Below are 22,913 nucleotides of genomic sequence, written 5' to 3'. Positions count from 1 at the left end.
TCACACAACTCAAACATGATCTTTTCTGAATCCTATCCACGTGGTTTCTGGTGCCCGAACTTGAGGCGTCGCACTTTTCATGCCTGGCCGAAGCAAAACGTGACACTGACGCTTTGGTGATACTGATTGTAAACCAGATGAACCTCTGAACATATTTTAAGAGAATCTCATCCATAAATGCAGAAAAACTGTTTTTCTAATTTGTGGTAAAATATCTTCCAGAATGGTTTCAGAAGTTAATTGTATGAAAAAAAAAAAAAAAAAAAAAAAAAGGTTCCTGGACAAACTATCTAATTCCATGATACTCACTCTTCTTCCCTGAGGTCCGACGGGACCAGATGAGCCTTTGTGGATTCGGTAGAGTTTCTGGTCGGATCCGTAGACGATGTTTCCTGATCCAGCAGCAGATGCAGACGCCGATAACTCGGTATGTTGTTGACTGAAAGGCGCCTCCTCGGCGTTTCTCAAAGGAGGCTGAAGGCTGTTTGTCTCCCGGCTTCCCTCTGATGTCATCGACGGGATCACGTTCTCGTTCATCAGTGAAGTAACGTCGTGAGATTTCACCTCAGAATCAGGTGAGTCGAGGACGCTGTATAAAGCGTCCGCTGCACCGTTCTGGATGATATTTTCATCGAGCGTCTGGATTCTCGGAGAGGATTCGACCTCACGAACTCTTATGTCTTCATCGTTAGTGGACGAAACGACGAGAGGTTCATCCACAAGTACGAAGCCACGGCTCGGGTCGACAGCGTCTGGATGGTGATGGTGGTGCTGAGAGAGAAAGACAGAAAAGAAAATGTAGTCAATTGGTTGTGATGATCACAATATATTTAGTGTTCCTGAGCCCATGCAGTGATTTCCACCGAGTCAAACTCTGGAAATCATCAACGAAGACTCTTGAAACGTTTCAGAAGGTCTACGGCGATGAAGCGACGAGTCGGGCGAGGTGTTCTGAGTGACGTTCAGCGTTTCAAAGAGGGGCGGAGCTTCACTGTCCAAAGACTGAAGAAGAAGGAGCGTCAGGTGAGGAGACACCAGGTGGGTTTTTTCTTTGATGTTGGTGGGAGTTGTGTCACCATGACTTCGCCCCCCAGAGTCAGACTGTCAACACCGAGTTCCACTGGGAACCTTCTGAGGCATCTGAGGATTGTTTTAACTTGAATTTAGCATGTTCTTGGTGAAATCAGCTGTTTGTTTGGGTTGTTAACTCGTTGTTAACTTGAGTTTAGTTGTTTTTTAGCGAAATGAGCTCTATGTTAGGTTGTTGTTAGCCTTGTTACCTGTTAACTAGAGTTTGGTGTTTTTTGTTTAAAAAAAACATCTAAATGAGCTGTTTGTTGTGCATCAACCGTGTTTTAGACTGCACCTCATATAAAATGTACTAAACTCATTCCTGCTCTCCAGGTAATGAACACTTTCTATTTTGGACACCCCATGAGGAAAAATAATACCAATGCTTGATTTGATTTCTGTGGTGAAGCTATAATTGCAGTATAATGCAGAAAGGAGGCCCCATGCATGTGTGCTGATGAAAACTCCAGCATCTGGCAGCTGTGAGACTTTTTGAAGTGGGACACTAATAGAAGTCTGCAGCTGATAGACTTCAAAGATACCCGATACCAAAATGAGAAGATAGCGACGGCATGAAGACGAGACCGAACACATTCCCCGTCTCCAGCGGCACACAATGCCCCTTTATCCCGGACAAGCTGCCATTGTTGCTGCTGCTCTCCCGGCCCGGCGGACACTCGATCGCTCTGCACCTGAGCCTATTTGTCCAGCTAATCTTTCGCCGCGCTGCTCATCACCGTCGCTCCGACGGACGTGGACCGCCGCATGAAATAACCAAGAATCCAAAACAAAGCAAAGCTTAAACCAACACGGGCGTACGGACCACACCGAAGCTGCAGAGGTTCCCCAGAGACACGGGATCTGACTGGCTTCAGGCATTATCACACTTTCATTAGATTGGTAATACTATTCATAAATAATTCATAAATCACAATATCATATATTATATACTTTATATATCCTCCATGAGTGTCGCAGCCGCTGCTACAGCTCCAACTTACAAACCACCAAACTACGACTACAAAAACTAAAACCTTCATTTTTGCTTCCCTCCGTCCCTTTAACGCCCCCTGAGGAAGGCGTCTCACAGTTTATGACACCATTATGTTGCTAAAACCACAAACTGTATATAAAACTGGTCGTAGTCTCCGATGCAGAAGTGCCTTAAAGCGTAATACCACTGAGGGCCACTAGGAGCTCCAATAGACTCCCATTGAAAAAGCAAAAAGTCAAGTCAGTAAATGTTTTCCACAAGTCATCATGATGTCATCAGATAAATTCCCTCCTTCTGATTAGTGTTCTGGTGGTCCCCCTCCTGTTTAGGGGCGTGTCTGGTTTAGGTGGGCAGGGCATAGTGTCCCCCAGACTCGTCCAAATATGGTCACGTCTGGCTCCAGAAAAACTCCATTTAAACAAATATAAATGATCTACTTTCCCAGATTGTCCCACTAAATTATTATATTTGCTCTCAACCTAAATTTTGAGCTGTAATACAAAAATCTATTATTTCTTACAACCTGAAGATTTAGAAAAAGGTAATTCTTACTTTTATCGTGACACCACTGTAACCAGCTGTTAACCAGCCTCAGCAAATGTTCTCTACAACTACACTGCAATTTTTTTTTTACTCTAAATGAAAAAAGTACTAAAATGCGTGTCATATTTTTTTCTGATTTTATTGGAATTTACTGCTAATAAAAAACATAAATAGAGTCTTCTTGGCTGTCCGTCAGCTGGTCATATTTGACTCTATAACGGTCAACTGTGTCACCGTGTGTCCAGTTTGTGACTCATGTTTTGCAGATGTTTTGCAGGGACATTACAAAGCGTGGCTCTGATCAACGATCGATTATGAAGGTGAATGTGTGGATGAGTTCAGCTCACCGTAACCGAGTCTTTGATGTCGGCAGTTCACGAATATCACATTCAGCTCGTGCAACCAAAGACTATATTTCAGCCTTGTTATCGTTGCAGGTTCATCGTGTGGTTCCTGATGTTAACACGGCCTCATCTCAAAGTCAATTTTCTATCAATCGAATTGATGCAACAACAGAAGTTTGGGGAGGTCGGGGAACTCTCTGAAAATAACTGTACACAGCTCAGAGAGAAAGTTGACACAAAAACTGCCCCTCATCATCTGGAGACATCAGCCGGACCCGAACAGAGTGTGATCTGTATCCAGAGACAGAGGTATGAGCCACAATCCATCGAGTCATCTTTATCTGCCGGTGAAGAAACGATCTGAGGACGCACAGCTGAGCCAACACACTCCGTCGTCTGGAGACGACCAGAACGAGCAGGTTCAGCTGGTGGGAGGGTTGCGTAAGAAGAGGGAGGTCGGGCGGCGTCAGCAGCATCGGAGGTCTACGAACCCTTACATCACAGCAAAACGTGAAGTAGACACGCTTTGGCTTCTCTAGGCGTGATAGTTTCACGTTTGAAATGAAACCTACTGCATGCTGCCAGCCATGTGATTTACAGAAAAAAACACATGGTTAGGATTTGTGATCAAATAAACAGGGTTGGAGTAACAACAACAACTTAAACCTGGCTGGGTGTCTGGGAACATAAAACAACTCAAGAACGATGTCACCTCCTGGAGTCGAACCTCCGCCTCCCGCACGGCGGTCTCTTGATTGATGCCACCGATTATCAATGCCGAAATATCTCCTTTGTACCGGGTCACATGATCCTTTGTTATATTACTTTTACACAAGTTTCACACTTGTAAAACGTGAAACTGTCACGCCTAGAGAGGGTAAAGCGTGTCTATTTCACGTTTTGCTATGATGTGTTGTTTTCGCTCGGAGCTCCGTGCACGCAGTTTAAGATCATCACAGAGCGTCTGATCGACGGCTTTACGGACGCACACGTGTGCTGGCGCAGAGCGGCGGGCTTCATATGGATCGACTCAAACAGGCCTCGGCAAATGAAAGGGCGGTTTACTACACCGGCTGCAGAATCAAAGCACCAAAACCCCAGAGAGGAGATCTGGAGCCATCGGCAGCAGCAGCAACCAGAGGAAACATCCCGGAGAGGATGGCCAGTCTCTCATTCATTCATTCATAGCATCCTGGTTTCTGGTCATCCATCACAGCACATACCACATCTGTCTGCTGTCCGTCAGTCAGTCCAATGTGGAGAGAGTGCTGCAGCCAAAAGCAGCCCAGCAGGCAGGTTAACACGATCCACATGTCTGCAGCATGTCCCTCCACTCACCGCGGCTGCAGTCAAACAGAGTGCAGAGCCCACATGTGCAGCGGACTGGTGCTGTCAGGGCTTTTTTTTCCCCTTCCTCCTCCTCCTCCTCCTCCTCCTCCTCCAGCAGAGACACACCCAGAGGTCTGCCGCCCGACTCACCACACAGCTCGCTACCACACCCACCAACTGTTCACCCGGCCCGGAGGAGGACGGAGGACGCTGTTATCTCCGGGAAGTACAAGAATCATTTTAAAACTACAATCTTAGTGTCACATCTTCCACAAAAGGTGAAGAGATGCAGAGATGCAGGTGAAGACACCTGGAGTCTGAGCCAGAGAGAAACACACTGATGAGGATGACAAATGCACAAAACACAATCAAGGGTTTTCTCAGGTTTCTGTCGGGCGTAGATGCTGTGGTGGTCAGCAGGACACTTCTTTTGGACTATTGTCATTATAATATTTATTTAAACATGCATTCACAGCCAAATAAAAAAAGAAATCACCAAACATTAGTAAAACCAAGCTCAAAGTGCAGTTATAGTGGCTACAGTGCTGCGAAAAAACGTATTATAATGGCAGGAAAAACCTTGAAATCAGAAATATTTCTTTAAAATTTTCTTGTTTTTAACTCTTCAAACTTTCTGATTCTTTCCAGGTTTACATAAAAAAATATATCAGATTTTTGGTTCCTGCTATGTCCTTCAGATTTACACGTCTCAGTTTAATCCTATAGGACTGGAAACCTGACGATACTACGTCCCGCCCACCGATAGCTGTAACCTGACTGCACCGCAGGCCTGTCAATCAAACAGACACGCCCCCAAAAACAGGTCTTCTTGAATCTTCTTTTCTAATGAATGAGGGATTATTTTCAGATGGACCTCCAGAAAACTAATAAGAAGGAGTGACTTTAGCTAACAACACCGAGATAACTGATGGACACATTTTATTCACTTTGGATTTGATGAGAGAAGTTGAATGGGAGTCTATGGAGCCGGAGGCTTTTTGGAGCCGACCTCTAGTGGCACTCGCTGGTATTGCAGCTGAAGACACTTCTGGATCAGAACCATTTTACAGACCTGAAGCTACGAACTCTTTTATATCCAGTCTGTAGTATTTAAAGACTGCACATGTGGGACAGACTGAAGCTTCATGTTCTCACCGAGTTTCACCACATCAGCTGCTGTCAAAGATAACTAGATCATCCTCCATGATAATATATTGTCAGAGTGGTTCTCCATAAGTCTTTTATATAATTGGAGGCGTAAAAACCGGTGCAACAATCTGCTAATGATCTCACCGAGTGGGTTCATTTAGATGAATCAGACCTACAGCAGCTGAAATCAAAGCACCACGAGAGGAGAGGGTTTCAACTGAAGGATTAGAGGTGAGACATCAGCTCCAGTCAGAGTCTCACTGCTCAGACAGATGTTGTGTTAAAGAGCGAAAATCCCTCTGCAAATAAACCGCCTTCGACTCCCATCGCAAATATACACAGTCTAACCATGACAGCCGTTAGATGAGCGGGATAACAGCAGCGGTACGAAGGCCCATAGACCACATGTGGTTTAAATTACGGCGCGGCGGCCGGGTGAGGGTTCTCAGGCCGGCTTTACGTCGCCGTGAGAAGGACAGTCGGAGTCAGAGGCTGCTCACTTCAGATGTTAGACTTGTTGGTAGCAGCACTTCTCATCACACACTCAACATGTCAATCAGCCTTTCTGCACGATCACAACCTCATACTCAACATTTCTACTCACTTAAAGGATTTATCTCTGCTGCTGTTTTAATGTATTCAACTACATTTATCTTTGTCTTATTTTTCCTTATATTTCCTATTTATTCTTTTTTTTCTTACTTTGGCATTAAAAAAAAACACATTTTCAGCATCTTTTAACCTTAACCTTAAACTCGACCACGAGTCAGAAGCCCAGACTGGACTGAATTTATGCCTGAGATATTTATAGCACAGCCTCAGCCAAGATGAGGAAAGTGGATTCAGGTGGATTTACCTTCATGTTAAGTCATCAATCCAGAGTTCATGAAAAACTGTGTTGAAGTGAGTTGGCCCATCTCCACGTCCCTGCTGCTTCTAATGGAGGGCTCGGTTACAGCCGGCTCCTTGTTAGTTATTGGCTTGTTGGTCTGTGATTTGCCGAAGTCTTCCTTCTCAACCTCTGGCCGAAACACACCAGTAGTCAAATAATCAATTATGAAAAAACTATTATAGAAAAGAAAAAAACTACAATTCCCAGTTCACGGTTCCACCAACCAGCTTACATCCACAGCTGTCCACACTCATATCTGTCGTGAGGACTTTGACCGATATATCGGGTTCTGATGGAACGCAGAGTTGTTGCCGTGACAACAGACGATGCTTCAAATCTGGATGTTGCTGCAAAAGAAGCTCCAGATTCGGAAAGCTGGACGCGACCGAGTGTGTTTCAACTCAACAAAAATAGTCAGGATGAAAAAAAGACTGAAGAGAAAAAAGATCTGTGGGAAACAGGCTGAGCACATCCGAATGAACGACAGCTTTGTTCACAATCTGTAATTAATAAGGCTCCAATTATGATTAAAGTTATCCCACATCCAGCTCTGGATAACTGGGTGTAATAAAATGCTACATCTGGAGGCCTGATGTTTAACATCCATTTGCCTCGACGTGCAGCGAAGCCAAGAGCGTCTCCTGCAACCCCCCCAATACATCATCTCAGGGTTCGGACATGTTTCACCTTGAGACCCGCCCTCCTTCCTCCCCAGCTCATCCCAAAATGATCACACAAAAATGAATAGTAGGTTCTAGTTGTATCATTAGATCCTTCAAAATCAGACAGTCATTTTTAATCAGCAGACCTTGAAGCCTGACTGGGTGTTTAAGGAAGGAAGAGATGAGCAGCACCAGTTTTAATGAACTTAACTGTAAACCTGTTACGTCCAATTAAAAGTCCAACAGCTGCCTGTTGGACCGTTTGGAGACGTTTGCCTTCAACAGCTAAAAACAGATTTACAATAAGAAGAAATTCACAATGTTCCTCAACTAGAGAGAGTGAATCGGACTCGAAACCAATCAAACAGACACGCCCCCAAAAACAGGTCTTCTTGAATCTTCTTTTCTAATGAATGAGGGATTATTTTCAGATGGACCTCCAGAAAACTAATAAGAAGGAGTGACTTTAGCTAACAACACCGAGATAACTGATGGACACATTTTATTCACTTTGGATTTGATGAGAGAAGTTGAATGGGAGTCTATGGAGCCGGAGGCTTTTTGGAGCCGACCTCTAGTGGCACTTGCTGGTATTGCAGCTGAAGACACTAGCTACAGTTTTCAGACCCCGAAGCTACGTCCACTTTTATATAAAGTCTATGGACTGTATATAAACTGTCCCTGATGAAGATTCAGTTCCAGGCACCAAATTTCTGTTTACTTTCAGTCAAACTTCAAAAAAAAAAAAATCCATTTCAAATCATTTAAGCAAAAAATCTTTGTTTTTTTGGACTTTTTTCTCGACATCTCTACACCGAAGGTGTAAAGCTAGAACGAGCCACAAAAGTCACATCAAGTTTGAAACACACTAGAATTATCTTCTAATAACAACCACAACATCAATGGGAAAAATTGTACAACTATAATCAGTTTTGATGAGTTGTATTTGTTTAGAAATCAGTTCAAAGGAACCACTACTTAAAAAATTATGAGCACCACAAATAAAAAATAAAAAACTCCTTTAAATGAAAAAAAAAAACCTGTACAAACTGTATAGTGAAGATAAATATAGATGTGTGCAGGCAGATCTTTAATCATCCACTTTTTTCCCAAACCCACACAGCCATCTGACCTTTCAGGCTCCCACCACCCTGGAAACTACATCCTCTGTTGGGGCGCGGAAACTTGGCCGGTTTAATTTTTTAAGGGCGGCACCGAGGAGGCAGCGATGAATGAACACAGGGAGAAAAACCATAATCCTCCCTGAGGGGGCGTTTATCAGAGCCAACACATCCTTAACACACACACACACACACACACACACACACACACTGAGATGATGAGTCCTTGTTTCCGAGCCGTTTCATGAAAAACGGTCCGAAACATAAAGTCAAATGCTTCATACTGAAAAACTACAAATCAAGCAAACGTGTTTTTACTTCTGTTATAATTAACGTCCCAGAACAGTCGAGGCCGTTCATCCCGAAGCATCACACACACACACACACACACACACACACGCGCACACACACGCACACACACACACACACACACACACGCACACACACACACACACACACACACACACACACACACACCATCAGACAGCAGAGCAGGACTCAGACTTTCACCTCACTGTGGACTCACCACATGTACGGACTCCTTCTCTGCAGGAAGACGAGCGTTCGCTCTAAAACTCGATGACTCGCTTACGATGAGGAGAATAAGAGGAAACTAATGTGTAGAAAGAGTTCAAAGAGGAAGTTTCATCCCGAACCGACACTCTTTACTGCGACTTGGATCTTATGGGGTTTTTTTTCCGAGTTTTGCGCATTATTTTGATCAGTTACGTCTCAAATTATTCAGACGTTGTTTTTCTCCATGTAATATGAATCGAGGTGATCGGACATGTTGTCGATCAGGAGTCTCCAACTGTGGATCAATTTCATCATTTTTTCTGTTTATTTATTGAACCTGTCCGGGTGAACGACGCGATGAATTGACGAGTGGACGGTGGAGGTTGAGGCTCCGCCCACGGTGAGACACGCAGAGATCAGAGGACACAAACACAGCAGAGACTCTCACTGTGAGCTGGAAACAAAAACAGCTGCTCACAAATTAGGTCAAATAACATTAACACAATATTTATCAGCGGGATTATAAACTGTGATTTACATCACTTTCGGTAAAAATTCTCTTCGACATGAAAATAATGCCGGCAGAGAAAGTTTTGTATTTAATTTCGGAGATAAAAAAGAGAAAACATGATGACTGAAGCTTTCCTGGCTGTTTGTGTTTGTGTGTTTGGATCCTACATTTCCTACATTCATGGAACCAACAGCATCTCGTCTTAAATTCCCAGTCTGATAAATTCCCACGGGGGAGTTTCATTTAGCTTTCCTCACTCTCTCGTCTTCCTCGTGTCTCGGTTCCTCCCGGCGGGATGAGAAGATGGAGAGCCGGTATTTACCACAATGTTTCCTCAGGTGGGATTTATTCTTCATGTTCGTGTCTTCTCCTCCGTGAAGCGTTTAACATGCAACACGTGTCCGGCTCACGAAAACCTGACTCGACTAAACTCTTGGAGAAGTTTGTCGTGACTCTCCTACCCAGAGTGCATTGGGGGTCGGCGGTCCGCAGGCCGGCCGGTGGAGGGTGCAGTGGTCTCTGGCAGCCTCCGGGTCCCCCATCACGAAGGTCATCTGCCTCACAGCACCCTGAGGACACCGGGAGGAAGACGAGGTCAAAGGTCATCCACGGATATATCGAGGGCAAACACACAAACAGAAACCTGCAGCTGAGATCTGAGAGATCGAATCAACCGGCTGGATAATAATAACAACAACAACAATAATAATAATAATAATAATAATAATAATAAAAACTAACAAGCAGGTGACATTAAGCAGCTCGACGTACATTAAACGGCGTCTCGAAGCCCTCCAGACTTCCTCCGACCATCAGCAGGCCGTCGACGGAGACGTCCTGCCAGGGATACGCCCAGTTCACCCTCTCGACCAATGAACAGTCCACGTACACCTCCAACCAGAGCGGAGACACTCCCAGAGACACCCGGTGCCACCGGCCGTCCCACAGAGACGCCACGGAGAACCTTGGTTTCAACGAGGACAGACGGGACGTCAGCGAGGGAACTTGTGTATTTGTACACATCGATTTAACGTTGTGGTCGGGAGGTTTGTTTACTCGTATTCTCGGTGCTGCGTGGAGATGAAGGTGAGCGAACGAGGGCCGACGCGGAGCTGCAGGTGGACGTGATGCTGCGAGTTCAGCAGAGTCACAACGCTGCTCTCCTCCTTCTGGGAGCTCTGCAGCTCCAGCAGCAAGCTGAAGTCATCGGAAAACCTGCACACACACACACACACACACACACACACACACACACACACACAGTCACACACACACACACACACACACACACACACACACACACACACACAGTCACACACACACACACACACACACACACACACACACAGTCACACACACACACACACACAGTCACACACACACACACAAACACACACACACACACACAGAGCTGGAGTCAGGATGTGGTTAGCCTAGCTTAGCATAGACACTGGAAGCAGGGGGAAACAGCTAGCGTGGCTCCGCCTTGGGCTCAAAAATACACTTTCAAAACAGTGAATAACTTCTTTTCACCGTCAACTATCTTATCTAATTTGTTCATCAATTAAATGTCTTTCTAACAATTCCTTCTTTTGCCAAAAACCAAAATATTTGATCTCCTCTAATGTTAGACAGGTTTTTTTTTGGCTTTTAGAAAAAAACCAAAATAACAATAACTTAATTTTCCAAATGATTTCTTTCAATCCACAAGTTGTTTTTATTGTTTAATTTGAGTTGGGAGATGTGTTTTTATCTTTGGACAGAGCCAGGCTAGCCGTTTCCCCCTGCTTCCAGTCTGTATGCTAAGCTAAGCTAACCACATCCTGACTCACTCAAAGTAAAACACAAACAAAAATCAACAAATCATTTCATCTCTCAGAAAGAAAGCTGAGTGTCAGATTTCCCGAAAGGTTGAACTATTCCTTCAAGAGTCGGATTCTCGCAGAAGAAAAGACGTGTCGGCGTTTATCAGTGAAAAGGAAAGTACCGCGGTCCAAACGCCCGCCGTGCGGCCATCACCCGGCCGGTGTAGAGGCCGACGTGAAGAGACGGACAGCGCCGACCGTCCGCCGACGAGGACGCGTCGCTGTCGTTGACCATCGGGGAGAAAAACTGCAACAAGTCCACTTTCTCTGTTGAGAAACCAAAAACAACACGGAGAAGTGGTAACGACCGATGACGTAAACTCACTCACCTGTCACTCAAACAAGCCCCGCCCTTTAAACTTCGTACGGTTGTCCAAGTCGAACAAAGAAATTAATACAGAAAACAAAAGTGTTTTTTTCTACCAGGCTGTAAACGTGTTTATTTCTGCTGTGAAGTTTTAACGTGGACGTCTGTGACTCGCTGCTGGAGTCCTAGTGGTCGTTTCAGGAACTGCAGGTTTTGGCACTTCATTTTTCAGCCCCAGAGGTTTTCAGCTTATTCTGATAATTCAGACTGTTTATAAAAGAGTTCGTAGCTTCAGGTCGGAGAAATGGTTCTGATCCAGAAGTGTCTTCAGCTGCAATACCAGCGAGTGCCACTAGAGGTCGGCTCCAAACAGCCTCCTATACTGGGATGTAATCAACAGCATTATTACTGTGAGGACTGTAAGTGTTTAGAAACCACGTACACATTCAGTAGCCTGAATAGTAGCCCCCCCCCCCCCCCCCTTCACCTCCCCCCCCCATCCCCCTCCAATGACCGAACCCTTGAACTTGTGCTAAATGCCCCCGCGGAGCCGATGCAGTCATCTACCCTGGAATGGCAGTGAAATCCAACACCCAGCGAGGTGAGGAGGAGGAGGAGGAGGAGGGAGGAGGGGGGGGAGGGGGAGGAAGAGGAGGAGGAGGAGGAGGAGGAGGGAGGGGGGTGATGAAGTCTTAAAACAGCCTTCAATCATAATCTCCGTGAACGAGCTCAGCAGCACTGTAACAGCCGTGGATAAAGGAAACACATGACGGCGGACCGACGGGGAAAAGACCGTCCTGCTTTAAAGAAAGTCGTAAAGTTTTCACCAGAGACGCTAAATGTGAAGCAACAAAGATCTCCAAGAACTTCTCATCAAATCCAAAGTGAATAAAATGTGTCCATCAGTTATCTCGGTGTTGTTAGCTAAAGTCACTCCTTCTTATTAGTTTTCTGGAGGTCCATCTGAAAATAATCCGTCATGTGACCTTGACTCCGCCCTCCCCGCTCCTCTAACGTGTTGCGTTCATTTCTGAGGACGTGAACAACCACCGCTCCAAACAGATGCAGGTACATCTCCGGTTCATGATTTTAAAAAGTTAGTAAATCATCGAAAAAAACAAAACGTCTACGTGACAATCTTATTTTATTTAAAAATAATATATTTTCTCTTGTCTTCGGTTCCGACACAAGGTGGCGGTAATGCACCTAAAAGCTTTTTTTACTAACCGCCATTAGAGCAACAAAAGAACATTTGACGACCGGGCTGCTACAGGTGAAGCTGCAGGTTACCAGTGTGTGTGTGTGTGTGTGTGTGTGTGTGTGTGTGCGTGTGTGTGTGTGTGTGTGTGTGTGTGTGTGTGTGTGTGTGTGTGTGTGTGAGGCATTTCTTCATGGGGGGGTGCATGTTATACCTGCAGGTTTTTTAGTGAGTCGCTCTGTAACCAAACTCACCACAAACCAAAGCCGCCGATGCAGCAGAAGAAAAAGACTTTCTGAAGTAAGTGAGGAGACGATGAGCTCCTGCAGGAGGAAGACGGACGGCCATCTTGACTCCATCTGTTGAGAGGAGACGATATTTGGACTTTAACTCCGTCCCGGGCGGCCGAGCCAAACGCTGACTGGTTCACGGAGAGTAAAAAACCCGGAAAACTCCCGTCTCTGCAGACGATTTTTCATATTTCACATTCGTACCAGCGGCCGACGTTGGATCGGTTTACAGCCCCGTTTCCAGAGCGGTTGCTGGAGTTTTGAAAGTGAAATGTGGTCCCGTTCTTGCCTGATACAGGATTTCAGCTGCTCGACACTTTGCGGGAACTTTTCCAACCAGAATGTTTCTGCTTCTGTTTTCATCACCAAATAAAACTCTGTTCACCAGAGGAACAGGAACAAGAGGAGAAACAGGAAGTGACCTGTTTAATGTGGGATTAACATTAGAATTTCAGATTTTTAATGCTTATTATCGAAGGATGTATATTACTGGATGTTAAATGAGTTTTCTCCACACGTCCAGTTGTCAGAGACGTCTCTTTGTTTGTTTCATCCAGCAGGTCTATGTGTTGAATGAACATGAATTAAACAGCATCTAAAGCTCTTATTTTGAAAGGCTGATGAAAGCTGCGTTACTTTTTTTTTTTTATAAAAAATGTTTTACATTTTCTAAGTTTAATAAATAAATACAAATATATTAAAACAAAAATATTTCTGTAATGTGCAGCAGGATTATTATCAAAGGAAGTGATTACATATTTATTCCTTTATCAGTTAGTGCTAAAAAAAAAATGTATTAAAAAATGTAAATTAAAGAAATTGAACAATTATTTTCTGCAAAAAACTCTCAACTATCTACAAAGTTACGTTGCAATTTCCAAATCCACCACAAATCGATCACAAGTCAGCATGACGTTGGTGAAGGACGTCGTAGCTGCAGAGGAAGATGAAGAAGATGAAGAAGATGAAGAAGATGAAGATGAAGAAGATGAAGAAGACTCTGATTGACAGCGACTGCGTGACTTCTGCTTCTTCAGCCCGATGACCGACATTCACTCATTCAGGTAGACGAGCTTTCACTTTCAAAATTCTCCACATTCTTCACCGAGTCTGAGCCCTGAGATATTTCCCTCCCGGAAGAATAATATTGAGCCGTGACGAGGCGACTCCTGTAACTCAACACCGCTGCAGACGTCCGTCACCACCAAAAGAAAACGGAAATAAATTTTAAAAAAAACTACAAACTGCAGCGACGCAAGAAAAATGAGCAGAATCGACTTCTGAAATGAAAATGACCGAGATGGAAAGCCGGCTCGTGTTCTTCCACGTCGGCTGCAGACGAAGCGTTGACGGAGAGTTCGTCCGGATGTGGAGTTGAAATGATTGTGACTGATCTCAGGTGAGAGGAACATTCCTGGAACACATGGATGAACTCTGACTCTGAAAAGTGAGACCAGACCGTCTCCGACGTTCACCAGGATCCTCCTTCTCCTCCGGGACGCTTTTAAAAGCGCCTGAAGGATTTCGGGGCGTCTCGAGATTCTTTGCTTTTTAAGGCTCGACGGGATCTTCTTGAAGTTGCCACCGAAAGCGACAAAAACTGTATTGATCGTTGAAGTGGAATTGCCTCCTGATGGTTGCGTACTTCCTCCGGCGGCCGTAAAATTTGCAGCTCACATCCACGTTTGTCCAGATTCCCCAGATATCGATCACGTGACGGCCGGAAATTGGCGAAATCTTAAAGAAAATCCCTCAAGTCGAAATCCACACTGAAAGATTTCAAACGTAGTGACGCCTCAGACGCCTCGAATTGCTCAACAGTGGTTGGATGGGTTGCCGTGACAACCGGTAACGAGATCCTTCGGTTCAGAATGAGCGGCGATAACCGGTGAACCCCCGACCGCTTCGTGGGGCAAAAATCTGCTTCGTGAAACATCTGCAAAACTGGTGACATTTATAGCCAATAATAAAAAAAAAGAGCATCGCGCTGTTGTTGTTTCATTTTATTCTATTTGTGTAAACTGTGTAAATTGTTTTATATTTTTATTATTGCTTACCCTGAATCTGCTGTAGCGTCGGGTCAGGAGACACCAGGTGGGTTTTTTCTTTGACGTTGGTGGGAGTTGTGCAACCGTGAATTTGTTCCCCAGAGTCAGACTGTCAACACCGAGTTCCACTGGGAACCTTCTGAGGCGTCTGAGGGTCGTTAGCATCGTTAACTCGAGTTTCCCTGTTTTGTAGCGCAGTTAGCACTTTGTCAGCTGTTTTTTTTTGGCGTTGTTGATACGTGACGTTCAGCATCGTGGGGCTTCATGATGGAACATTTTACTTTTCTTATTTTGCTTCAGTCCATAAATTCTGCTCGGTCGGGGATGAATCCAGATTTCCCTTCAGACCCGTCTGTCTCGGCTTCGTTACGTTATTTGTGACAGCGATGAGTCTGGCGTTCGTACACAGAGACGCCGCCGCCGCCCTACGGCGAGGCTTCAGCCATGACAGGTGAGTGACATTAATTACCGTCCCGTCTGCTCCTCGAAGGCTCGGCCCGGACGGCTGCCGCGGCGCTTTGATGTGACACGAGAGAAGAAACACAGATCGGCTTTCTGCTCAGCGTCTCCGTTAAAACATCACATCAGATATGACGGAGCTTAAAAATGAAAAAAAAAAAAAGGACAACGTCTCCGGCACACATCAAAAGGAGGAACTCCGTCAAGAGGAGATAGATCTGTTCAGGCTTTAATGACCTCAGAGAGCTGGACGTCCTGGTGGTGGCTTCTAGTCCTCAATACCACCGACGGCCACTAGGGGCTCCAGTAGACTCTTATTAGAAAAGCATCAAGTTCTCTCCTGAAATACAAAGTCAGTAAATGTTTTCCACGAGTCATCATATTAGATAAACTCCTTCTGATCAGTTTCCTTCTGGAAATAACTCCAGCGTTCATTAGATATTGTGTTTTGGGGGCGTGTCTGGTGTGATTAATGTGCATATGGGCGGGGCTTCAGTTCTCAGTTTGATCCACCCCCTTTGCTCCTCCCCCCCCCTTAGCTCATCCAAATATGGTCACTTCAAACAAATTTCAATTTCAACCGATCTCCACAATATTTCCAGGAGTTTTACACGTTTGTAACAGTTCCTGTGATTTCTCCAAAATAAAAGTTCCTCATTAGAAGCTCTGCTGAAAGTGTCTCAGCACCAAGACTTTCCAAAATAAAATCTGCTTCATCGACACAAATGACTCCTCGTGTACAATCAGCGGCTCTTCATCCTCTTCTCTCGTCATCAAAACAAACCAACAGCAGCTTTCAGAGTCCTTGAAAGTCCAGACGGAGGCCGTGAAACTGTTCTTAATCACAGAGGGAAATCTCTTCTTCAACATGTGGACAGAAACGTGTGGATTTGGGAACTACTTAAAAGGTGTATAATAACATTATGTTTCAGAGTACGACTGCAACTAACGATTATTTTAATTATCCATCAATCGAGCAGATCTTTTCTCCATTAATCAAGTCGGTTTTTTTGGTCTTTAAACTGTCTGAAAATGATGATAAATGTCGACCAATGTTTTCCCAAAACTGAAGGTGCAGCCTGAAATGTTTTGTTTAGTCCACCAACATTCAGTTTGTTGATCATAGAGGAATAAAGAAAGAAGAAAAATAACCCAAAATGATGAATCGATCAGAGTAGTTGGCGATTTAAAAAAAAAAACACCGATTAATCAAGTCATCCATGCAACAACAACAACAACAACAACAACCTTTAAACTTTGCCTTTTGTATTATTTATAATGCACATTTTAAACTTTCATGGGAGTTTCACTGCTGCAACAGCGGCTCCCGGTGGAGAAGTCTGGGAACTACAAGTCCAAGAACAAGTCCAGAGCTGCAGCTGCAAGTCGTCTTTTAAAGAATTCAGAGGACATTTTTGAGAAATATTGAACATAAACAGCTCAGATGAGGACGTGGAAATAATACATGTATTTATTGTAAAAGAAAACTGGAAGATACTCTTTGAAAAATGCAGGTCAGAGCAGTTTATAGAAATATATGCACAGTGTGGTATTGGATCTGTTTTGGAGACTATCATGAACTTCACGTTGCATTATTTCTGTAATAAATTAATATCATTCGGTTTATTTGACTTTATAATATATATCTTTTTAATAAAGGTGTCTCACCTGTCCGCCATGTGTCTCCATGTAACGGCATCACGTCCACAGCACGTCCCAGTATGTCGATGTAAACCAACAGAAACTGCACTTTGCGCACTGAAAACATGGCCTCGCTGTTTGGCGGCTGGACCGTCAGACACCGGACGAACAGGCCGACGGGAGCTCACGTGCCTTTCTCCGGTAAACGGGTCATCGTTGGTTTACCGACTGCTCCGCCGGTGCGCTCACCATCTCAGGTGATGCGCTTGGTCTCCGCTTTTATTCGCCGCGAGTCAAGCTGGCGAGACTTTAAGAGGAGGGGGGAACTTCCGGTGAAGAGTTTCAAAACAAAAGTCTGAACGTGACGGTTTTGGTTAAATGCGGTGCTCAAAGTGGATTCTACGTTTTACTCTTTGGTGTCACGTGACTTTTTCTTGCGCATCATACTCTTTTCTGCCCCCCTTCATTACATTATATTCATAGTGGACCTAAATAAACTACATTACCCAGCAGGCACTCTGGGTAGCTCACCTGTTGTCTTTCTTCTGCCTGTTTTTTTTCTGTTAGCCACAATTTTAACAGTTTGAACTCTGGAGCTCTTATGAGAAAACGTCTGACGTCACCCGTCATCATCTGGATGACGCAATTTGCTGTGTCCTTTTCAAAATAAAAGCCCTTCAGCGTTTCATGCACAATCCAGCCCCATATAAGGTTTTGACCTCGTTTTGTTGGTTGAATACTTAAAATAGTTGTTCCCTTAAATTCAATAAATGTACGTTGAGAATATCAGAAATATCTCGAGTATTTTGTAATTCACTCTTTAGCCCCTGAGAGCAGTTTCAACGGCCACTTACTGGATGTTTTTCTCTGAGCTTTCAAACGCATCTTGAATGATTTAAAGAAGAAAAGTCGAGTAAAATGTAAACGAGACATTTTCATTTCATTCTTTTTTATTTCAAGGAACTTTTGCGTCATACAAAATGTTAAATGTAGAAACAACAGCAGAATTCAAAGTCTGGCCAAGAAAACATAAAATCAGGCAAACAAACATTTCACTGAATCCCAAGACCCAAATAAATAAAGGAATAAAGGAATGTTCCAGCTCCGCTGCACGGGGGGGGCAACGATCGACGGTGGTCAATACTGTTGTTTTTTTATAGAAATTTGTCTTCTCAACAAACCCCCACGGTTTATATCAAATATTAAAAATCAACAACAAAAGAACACATGGTATCTAAAAGTACTGAGTTCTCTACATGCACATACGTCGTTAGGAACATGCAAACGTTTTCCTATTTTTCTCTATGAAAGAAAAAAAGAAAAGAAAAGAAAAGCCACATCAACACCGCCGGTGGTTTACGCAGAAATAAAAGAGGTCGGATCGCTTCTGACGTCTGATGGCCGATCGGTCCGGACTCGGGCGCGTGGTTACGCTTCCTTCGACGCGAGACAGAGGCCGCATAGTTAAAGAAGGTTTTCATTTGTTTATTTTTTGCCATAGTTTGAATTGTTTAAAAAAACAATGAATGTATTTGCAGAATATGAAGCCGTCTCAGACGAAGAGATTCACGTTTTGACTGTTCGAGGTTGATTCTTGAAAACCTTTTTTTTTATTTTTATTTTTTTTAATCGTGACCTGACAGGCCACGCCTCCTCCCGAGTTTTGAGCATTTTGGGTAAATGTTATGCATGCAAATATACGTATAAAGTTGCTGTAATCCTAAATATTCTGTTTCTTGTTTACACTTTGTGCCTTTATGCATTTGTAAGTCTTTTTTTTGGTTTGTTTTTTTGTTTGCATGTTGTTTTTTCGTAGCGTTTTTTTCCTATAAAACATTTGGTCACACTCATGCTGAAGCCTGAATCTGAAGAGACCAGCATGTAAAGCTACAGAATGGATGGTCGAGATGGTTTTTTTGTCTTGTTGCATAGCCCTAACTCGCTTGTCTTTAGCTTGTGTCTGCTCGGCCCCCCGTGGTGAGGGGTCACTGCGGTTTCAAAAAGAAAAGAGGCCCCGCCCACAAACACCTTGTCTACCTTTTAAACCAGCTGCTGCAGAGGTTTTAACGTCTCTCGAGAACGTTAAAAAAAAAAGCACAGCTTTCACGAAAGAGACAATCCAGTCCAGCAAAGTTGCATATTACAAATATTTTGTTGTTTTGTGTGTACGATGAGTATTCTGGTATTTTAGAGATTTTAGTTTTTGAACTTTCTCCATATTTTAAACTTCTTCAATCTGCCGCAGCGCTTCAGTTCTACAGTAAATCAGATTTCCTACATTTACCTGCGTGGGTTTGTAACGAGCACCAGCAAAAAAAAAAGAAAAAGAAAAAGGCCTTCTCGGTTTCAATCAGACGTGTAACGTGACGTTATTATCTGCGTTCCCCAGTTCGTCATTACAGCCGTGTGACCGATATTAGCTCATCACAGATGATGTGTTATTATTAAATCACAAAACATGTCGGGACAGAAACACCAAAGATATTTTTAGAAAACGATGTCTCCTTCTACGTAGTTGATTTAAACACTGTAAAATGTTCGGTTCAGATCGTACCTCGGGAAAAAACATTCTCTCATTTGCGCTGTTGATCTTAAGCGAACTCATCAGCAGGACCAGACAGTTCAGCCGCTGCTCAATGATTTGTTGGTCTTTTTTTTTTCCTTACAAAGAAATACATGAATTAAAAAGTGAAATTCTGATCTTTATTACGATGTTAGTTTTGAATAAATACGTGATGAATGCGTTTTGGTTGTGTAGCTACTGTAAGTGAATTTAATCGATTCTCGCAAAAAATGTTTATTTCTGCTCAAATTCGCTTAATTTTCAAAATAAAATATCGATAATGGCACCAGCTTCAAAATACAGCACGGGAACGCAGATAATAATCGGGTTAATTTGTGTTTTGCTAAATGTAGCTGGAGAAGTTGCCTCTTTTTTTCTTTTTTTTTAGCACTTTCCTACCTTTTTCCTTTCTGATCTTTAATAACATGAAAAACTTACATCTCTGTAACATTTTCCTCAGAACAGCAGCTGCTGGAAATATCTTGGCATGAAGTTACAACATCCATTTTTTGCCAGTTGTCCATCAAAGGATAAAAAAATTTAAAAAAAAATTAAAAAACACCACGAACCAAAAACACTGGACCCAGAAATGCTAAACACACACACACACACACACACACACACACACACACACACACACAAACAAACCAAAAAGTCTACAAAGTGTTTGTAGCTAAACATGCACATCGTGTTACCGGCATTAATGCAAATGGTTTTGATATATTTATGCAGTTAAATGCTCGCATAGCGTTTCCTCCCGACCCCACACACACACACACACACACACACACACACACACACACACACACACGATTTATAAAACAAAGAAAAATAATCGTGAGGTCACGTTCGCGTCTCTTTTAAAGCGTGACTGCAGACTCTCTCTCCGATCGCAGAATAAGGCTTCCTGTACAACGTGTTTCCTGCAGAGCTACATAGAAGGACTCCGACGTCTACTCAGGTGGATGCGTTTCGAAAACAGTTGACAATTGCATCTTTTTTTTCTTCTTCTTCTTCTTCTACTGAATATCTAAAAGGATAGGCACTTCGTCTTAAAACATCGCAAAGAAGTCTGTAAGAAAAAACGTTACGACCTGAAAACGATGGCAAACCGGAAGCAGTTCACGTAAAACACACCTTTTGTTTTGATTTTTGTTGTTGTTGTTGTTGTTTGTCATGTCGTAGAAAAAAAATGCACACAATGAAAAGAGAACATCTACGAGAAGTTTTTTTTTTTTTTTCTTTTCCGGTCCGATGTTTTCTCGCTACCATGCACGTCGTCTTCTTCACGTTTAAACGTTTAAACATTTAAACGTCCCGCCGACACCGAGGGAATGTCGTAAAGGATTTAGGCATCGTCATGGAATGGCAGCGTCCCGAACTACAAGAGCAACACGGCTGTTTGTACCACGTCTGAATGTCTGAGCTTTTATTCACGACTTCTCTCAACGATACCGACCTGCTTTCCGTCTCGTGACTCAGTGGATCGTTTTTCTTGTTGAAAACTGCCACACTGACCCTCAAAAACAAACTTTAAACCTTCAGCTGCGCCTCATTCAGCTTAAAATAAATAACTTTTAATATCGTGTGTTGTGCTGCTGGCTGAGTTTATTTAACGTGGAATAAGGTGACGAGTCTGTTAACCATCTGATAAAGGGAGCTTTTTGCATGCGTAGGCATTTTGTTTTTCTCTAAATAAGTAAATAAAATGTTCAAAGTCGTCTTAATCCAGCTGAAAATAATTTATATTTTTAAGTGATTGATTTAAGTGAGTATGTCCTGTCAGAGAGCCAATTAAAACAAACGTAATGGAGTTTCTATGACGATATTTAAGGTGCGTTGATGGATTCACGACAAGACCTCCTTTTGATCTGCTTCCGTTTGCCCTGTTAAAGTTGGTGTATTACACTGTTTAACGTGTACTGTTAGTACTGTTTCAAATTAAAAGCCCTCCGGCTTTTATTGTGAAACATTTGCAGGAACATGTTGTGACTCATCCAAATATGGTCACTTCCTGTTTCCAAACCGCTCCGAAGTAGTAAAGATGGTGACGGACAGAATCTGAACTGGAGGATTCATAACGTTCACGAACCAACGATGACATCACTGATGGTTGATGACATCACTGATGGTTGATGACATCACTACTTTCTGGGTCAAAGGTTTACGACAGGTTATAAAACTTACCGATAGTTGTAATCTACTATTAAAAGCTGCACCAGTAAATATTTTATATATTTGTAATTAAAAACAGAAGGTGAAAGTTGTGACAAACCTGCAGAGAATTCCACTAATCTGCATTTTAGCTCCTTTCAGCTGAATGTTTTGGTTTCGACTCGTCCACCTCGTTTCCAGCAGCAGCAGGAAGCAGCTGTTCTGACAAACACCAGAGACTGAAACAGAGTTCATATCAGAAATATGACAAATCATTTTGCTGGATGTGGAATGTGATTCAACTTTTACTGCTCAGAAAAAAAAAGTGAAACAGTAAAAAACAACAGATTTCTGTGTAACAGCTGGTTCATGGACGACACCGTTTGATGTTCAGTACGGTGTCAACCAAACGCTGAAGATCACTGAGAGACGAGACGCTGACGGAAAGTTTCCTGATCGACGTGCTTCTTTTGAAAAAGACGACATTTTGTTGGTCCACATTTGGTTTGGACCCTCCGAAGCTTTCTTCCCCGTTCGGACGTCCTGCCGGACCGCAGCTCTTCCAGTCGGGATTAAAATACAGCGTTAAACACACACAGTGACGATGTAAACGAAAGCCTTCGAAGAAGATGATAAAACTCATCACGATTCCTCCAAAATGCATTAAAAAGGTTGGTTTTGAAGCCATGCTAGCACCATTCGTCCTCCTCCACCTCCGGGTAATACCTGGGTGCCCTGGCGCCGGAGCCGCCCCCGAAGCTGAAGTGGTACCCGTTGGGCACGCCGAGGTTCTGCTGCGGAGCGGGAAGTCCCGTCCCGCGAGGCGGCGCGATCCGAGGTGAGCGTCCGGCGCGGGGGCCCGGGAGACGGCGCCGCCGCGTCCCGGAAGACGTCCAGCCGGTCCCGGAGGCTGCCGTACGGGCCGTCCGGGGCCTCGCCGCGGGCCCGGCCCAGGAAGGGCTCGGAGCAGATGCGGGTGACGGGGCAGGGGAAGTGACGGGAGCCGGCGTGGCCGAGGGCGTCGTGCTCCGACAGGCCGCGGCTCAGAGAGGCCCGGCTGGACACAAAGTGCACGGGGGAGGAGTTGGCAGTCTTGTAGGCCACCCCGGGCCGCGGGGTGAGGGGGGTCTGGGGGAGCTGCCGACGTCCGCGGCTCGGCGTGCTAGAACTGGAGCTCAGCGCCACCGGGCCGCCTTTAACCCAACCACTGCCCTGGATGAAGAGTGGACAAGCAATTTGAAACGAGAGAACGATGA

At 44.0% G+C, this 22,913-nt stretch overlaps 2 protein-coding genes across 2 annotated transcripts in view; both read right to left on the bottom strand.

Moving 5' to 3' along the window:
• LOC138208269 (collagen alpha-2(I) chain) overlaps positions 1-17,173 on the bottom strand; it is a 42,189-nt gene extending 25,016 nt beyond the window's left edge. The window contains exons 1-6 of the mRNA XM_069166033.1: positions 16,968-17,173; positions 11,120-11,264; positions 10,189-10,347; positions 9,904-10,096; positions 9,594-9,701; positions 310-771 (exon numbers count right to left, since the gene is read on the bottom strand). Coding sequence (XP_069022134.1) covers positions 310-771; positions 9,594-9,701; positions 9,904-10,096; positions 10,189-10,347; positions 11,120-11,264; positions 16,968-17,067 — 1,167 coding nt within the window. The 5' untranslated portion in view covers positions 17,068-17,173. The remainder of the gene's footprint in view (positions 1-309; positions 772-9,593; positions 9,702-9,903; positions 10,097-10,188; positions 10,348-11,119; positions 11,265-16,967) is intronic.
• Positions 17,174-17,878: 705 nt separating this feature from the next.
• Positions 17,879-22,913, bottom strand: part of cacna1ba (calcium channel, voltage-dependent, N type, alpha 1B subunit, a) — an 81,107-nt gene continuing 76,072 nt past the window's right edge. Inside the window, 2 exon segments of the mRNA XM_069166196.1 lie at positions 17,879-22,532; positions 22,534-22,869. Of these exon segments, the coding sequence (XP_069022297.1) occupies positions 22,347-22,532; positions 22,534-22,869 (522 nt within the window). The 3' untranslated portion in view covers positions 17,879-22,346.

Source organism: Embiotoca jacksoni, unplaced genomic scaffold, assembly GCF_022577435.1.
Source record: "Embiotoca jacksoni isolate LCO1_2020_lvr unplaced genomic scaffold, fEmbJac1.0.p SCAF_37, whole genome shotgun sequence".
NCBI classification, from domain to species: Eukaryota; Metazoa; Chordata; class Actinopteri; family Embiotocidae; genus Embiotoca; species Embiotoca jacksoni.
Note: the sequence above shows the minus strand (reverse complement) of the source record. Positions and strands in the feature narration are given on the sequence as shown.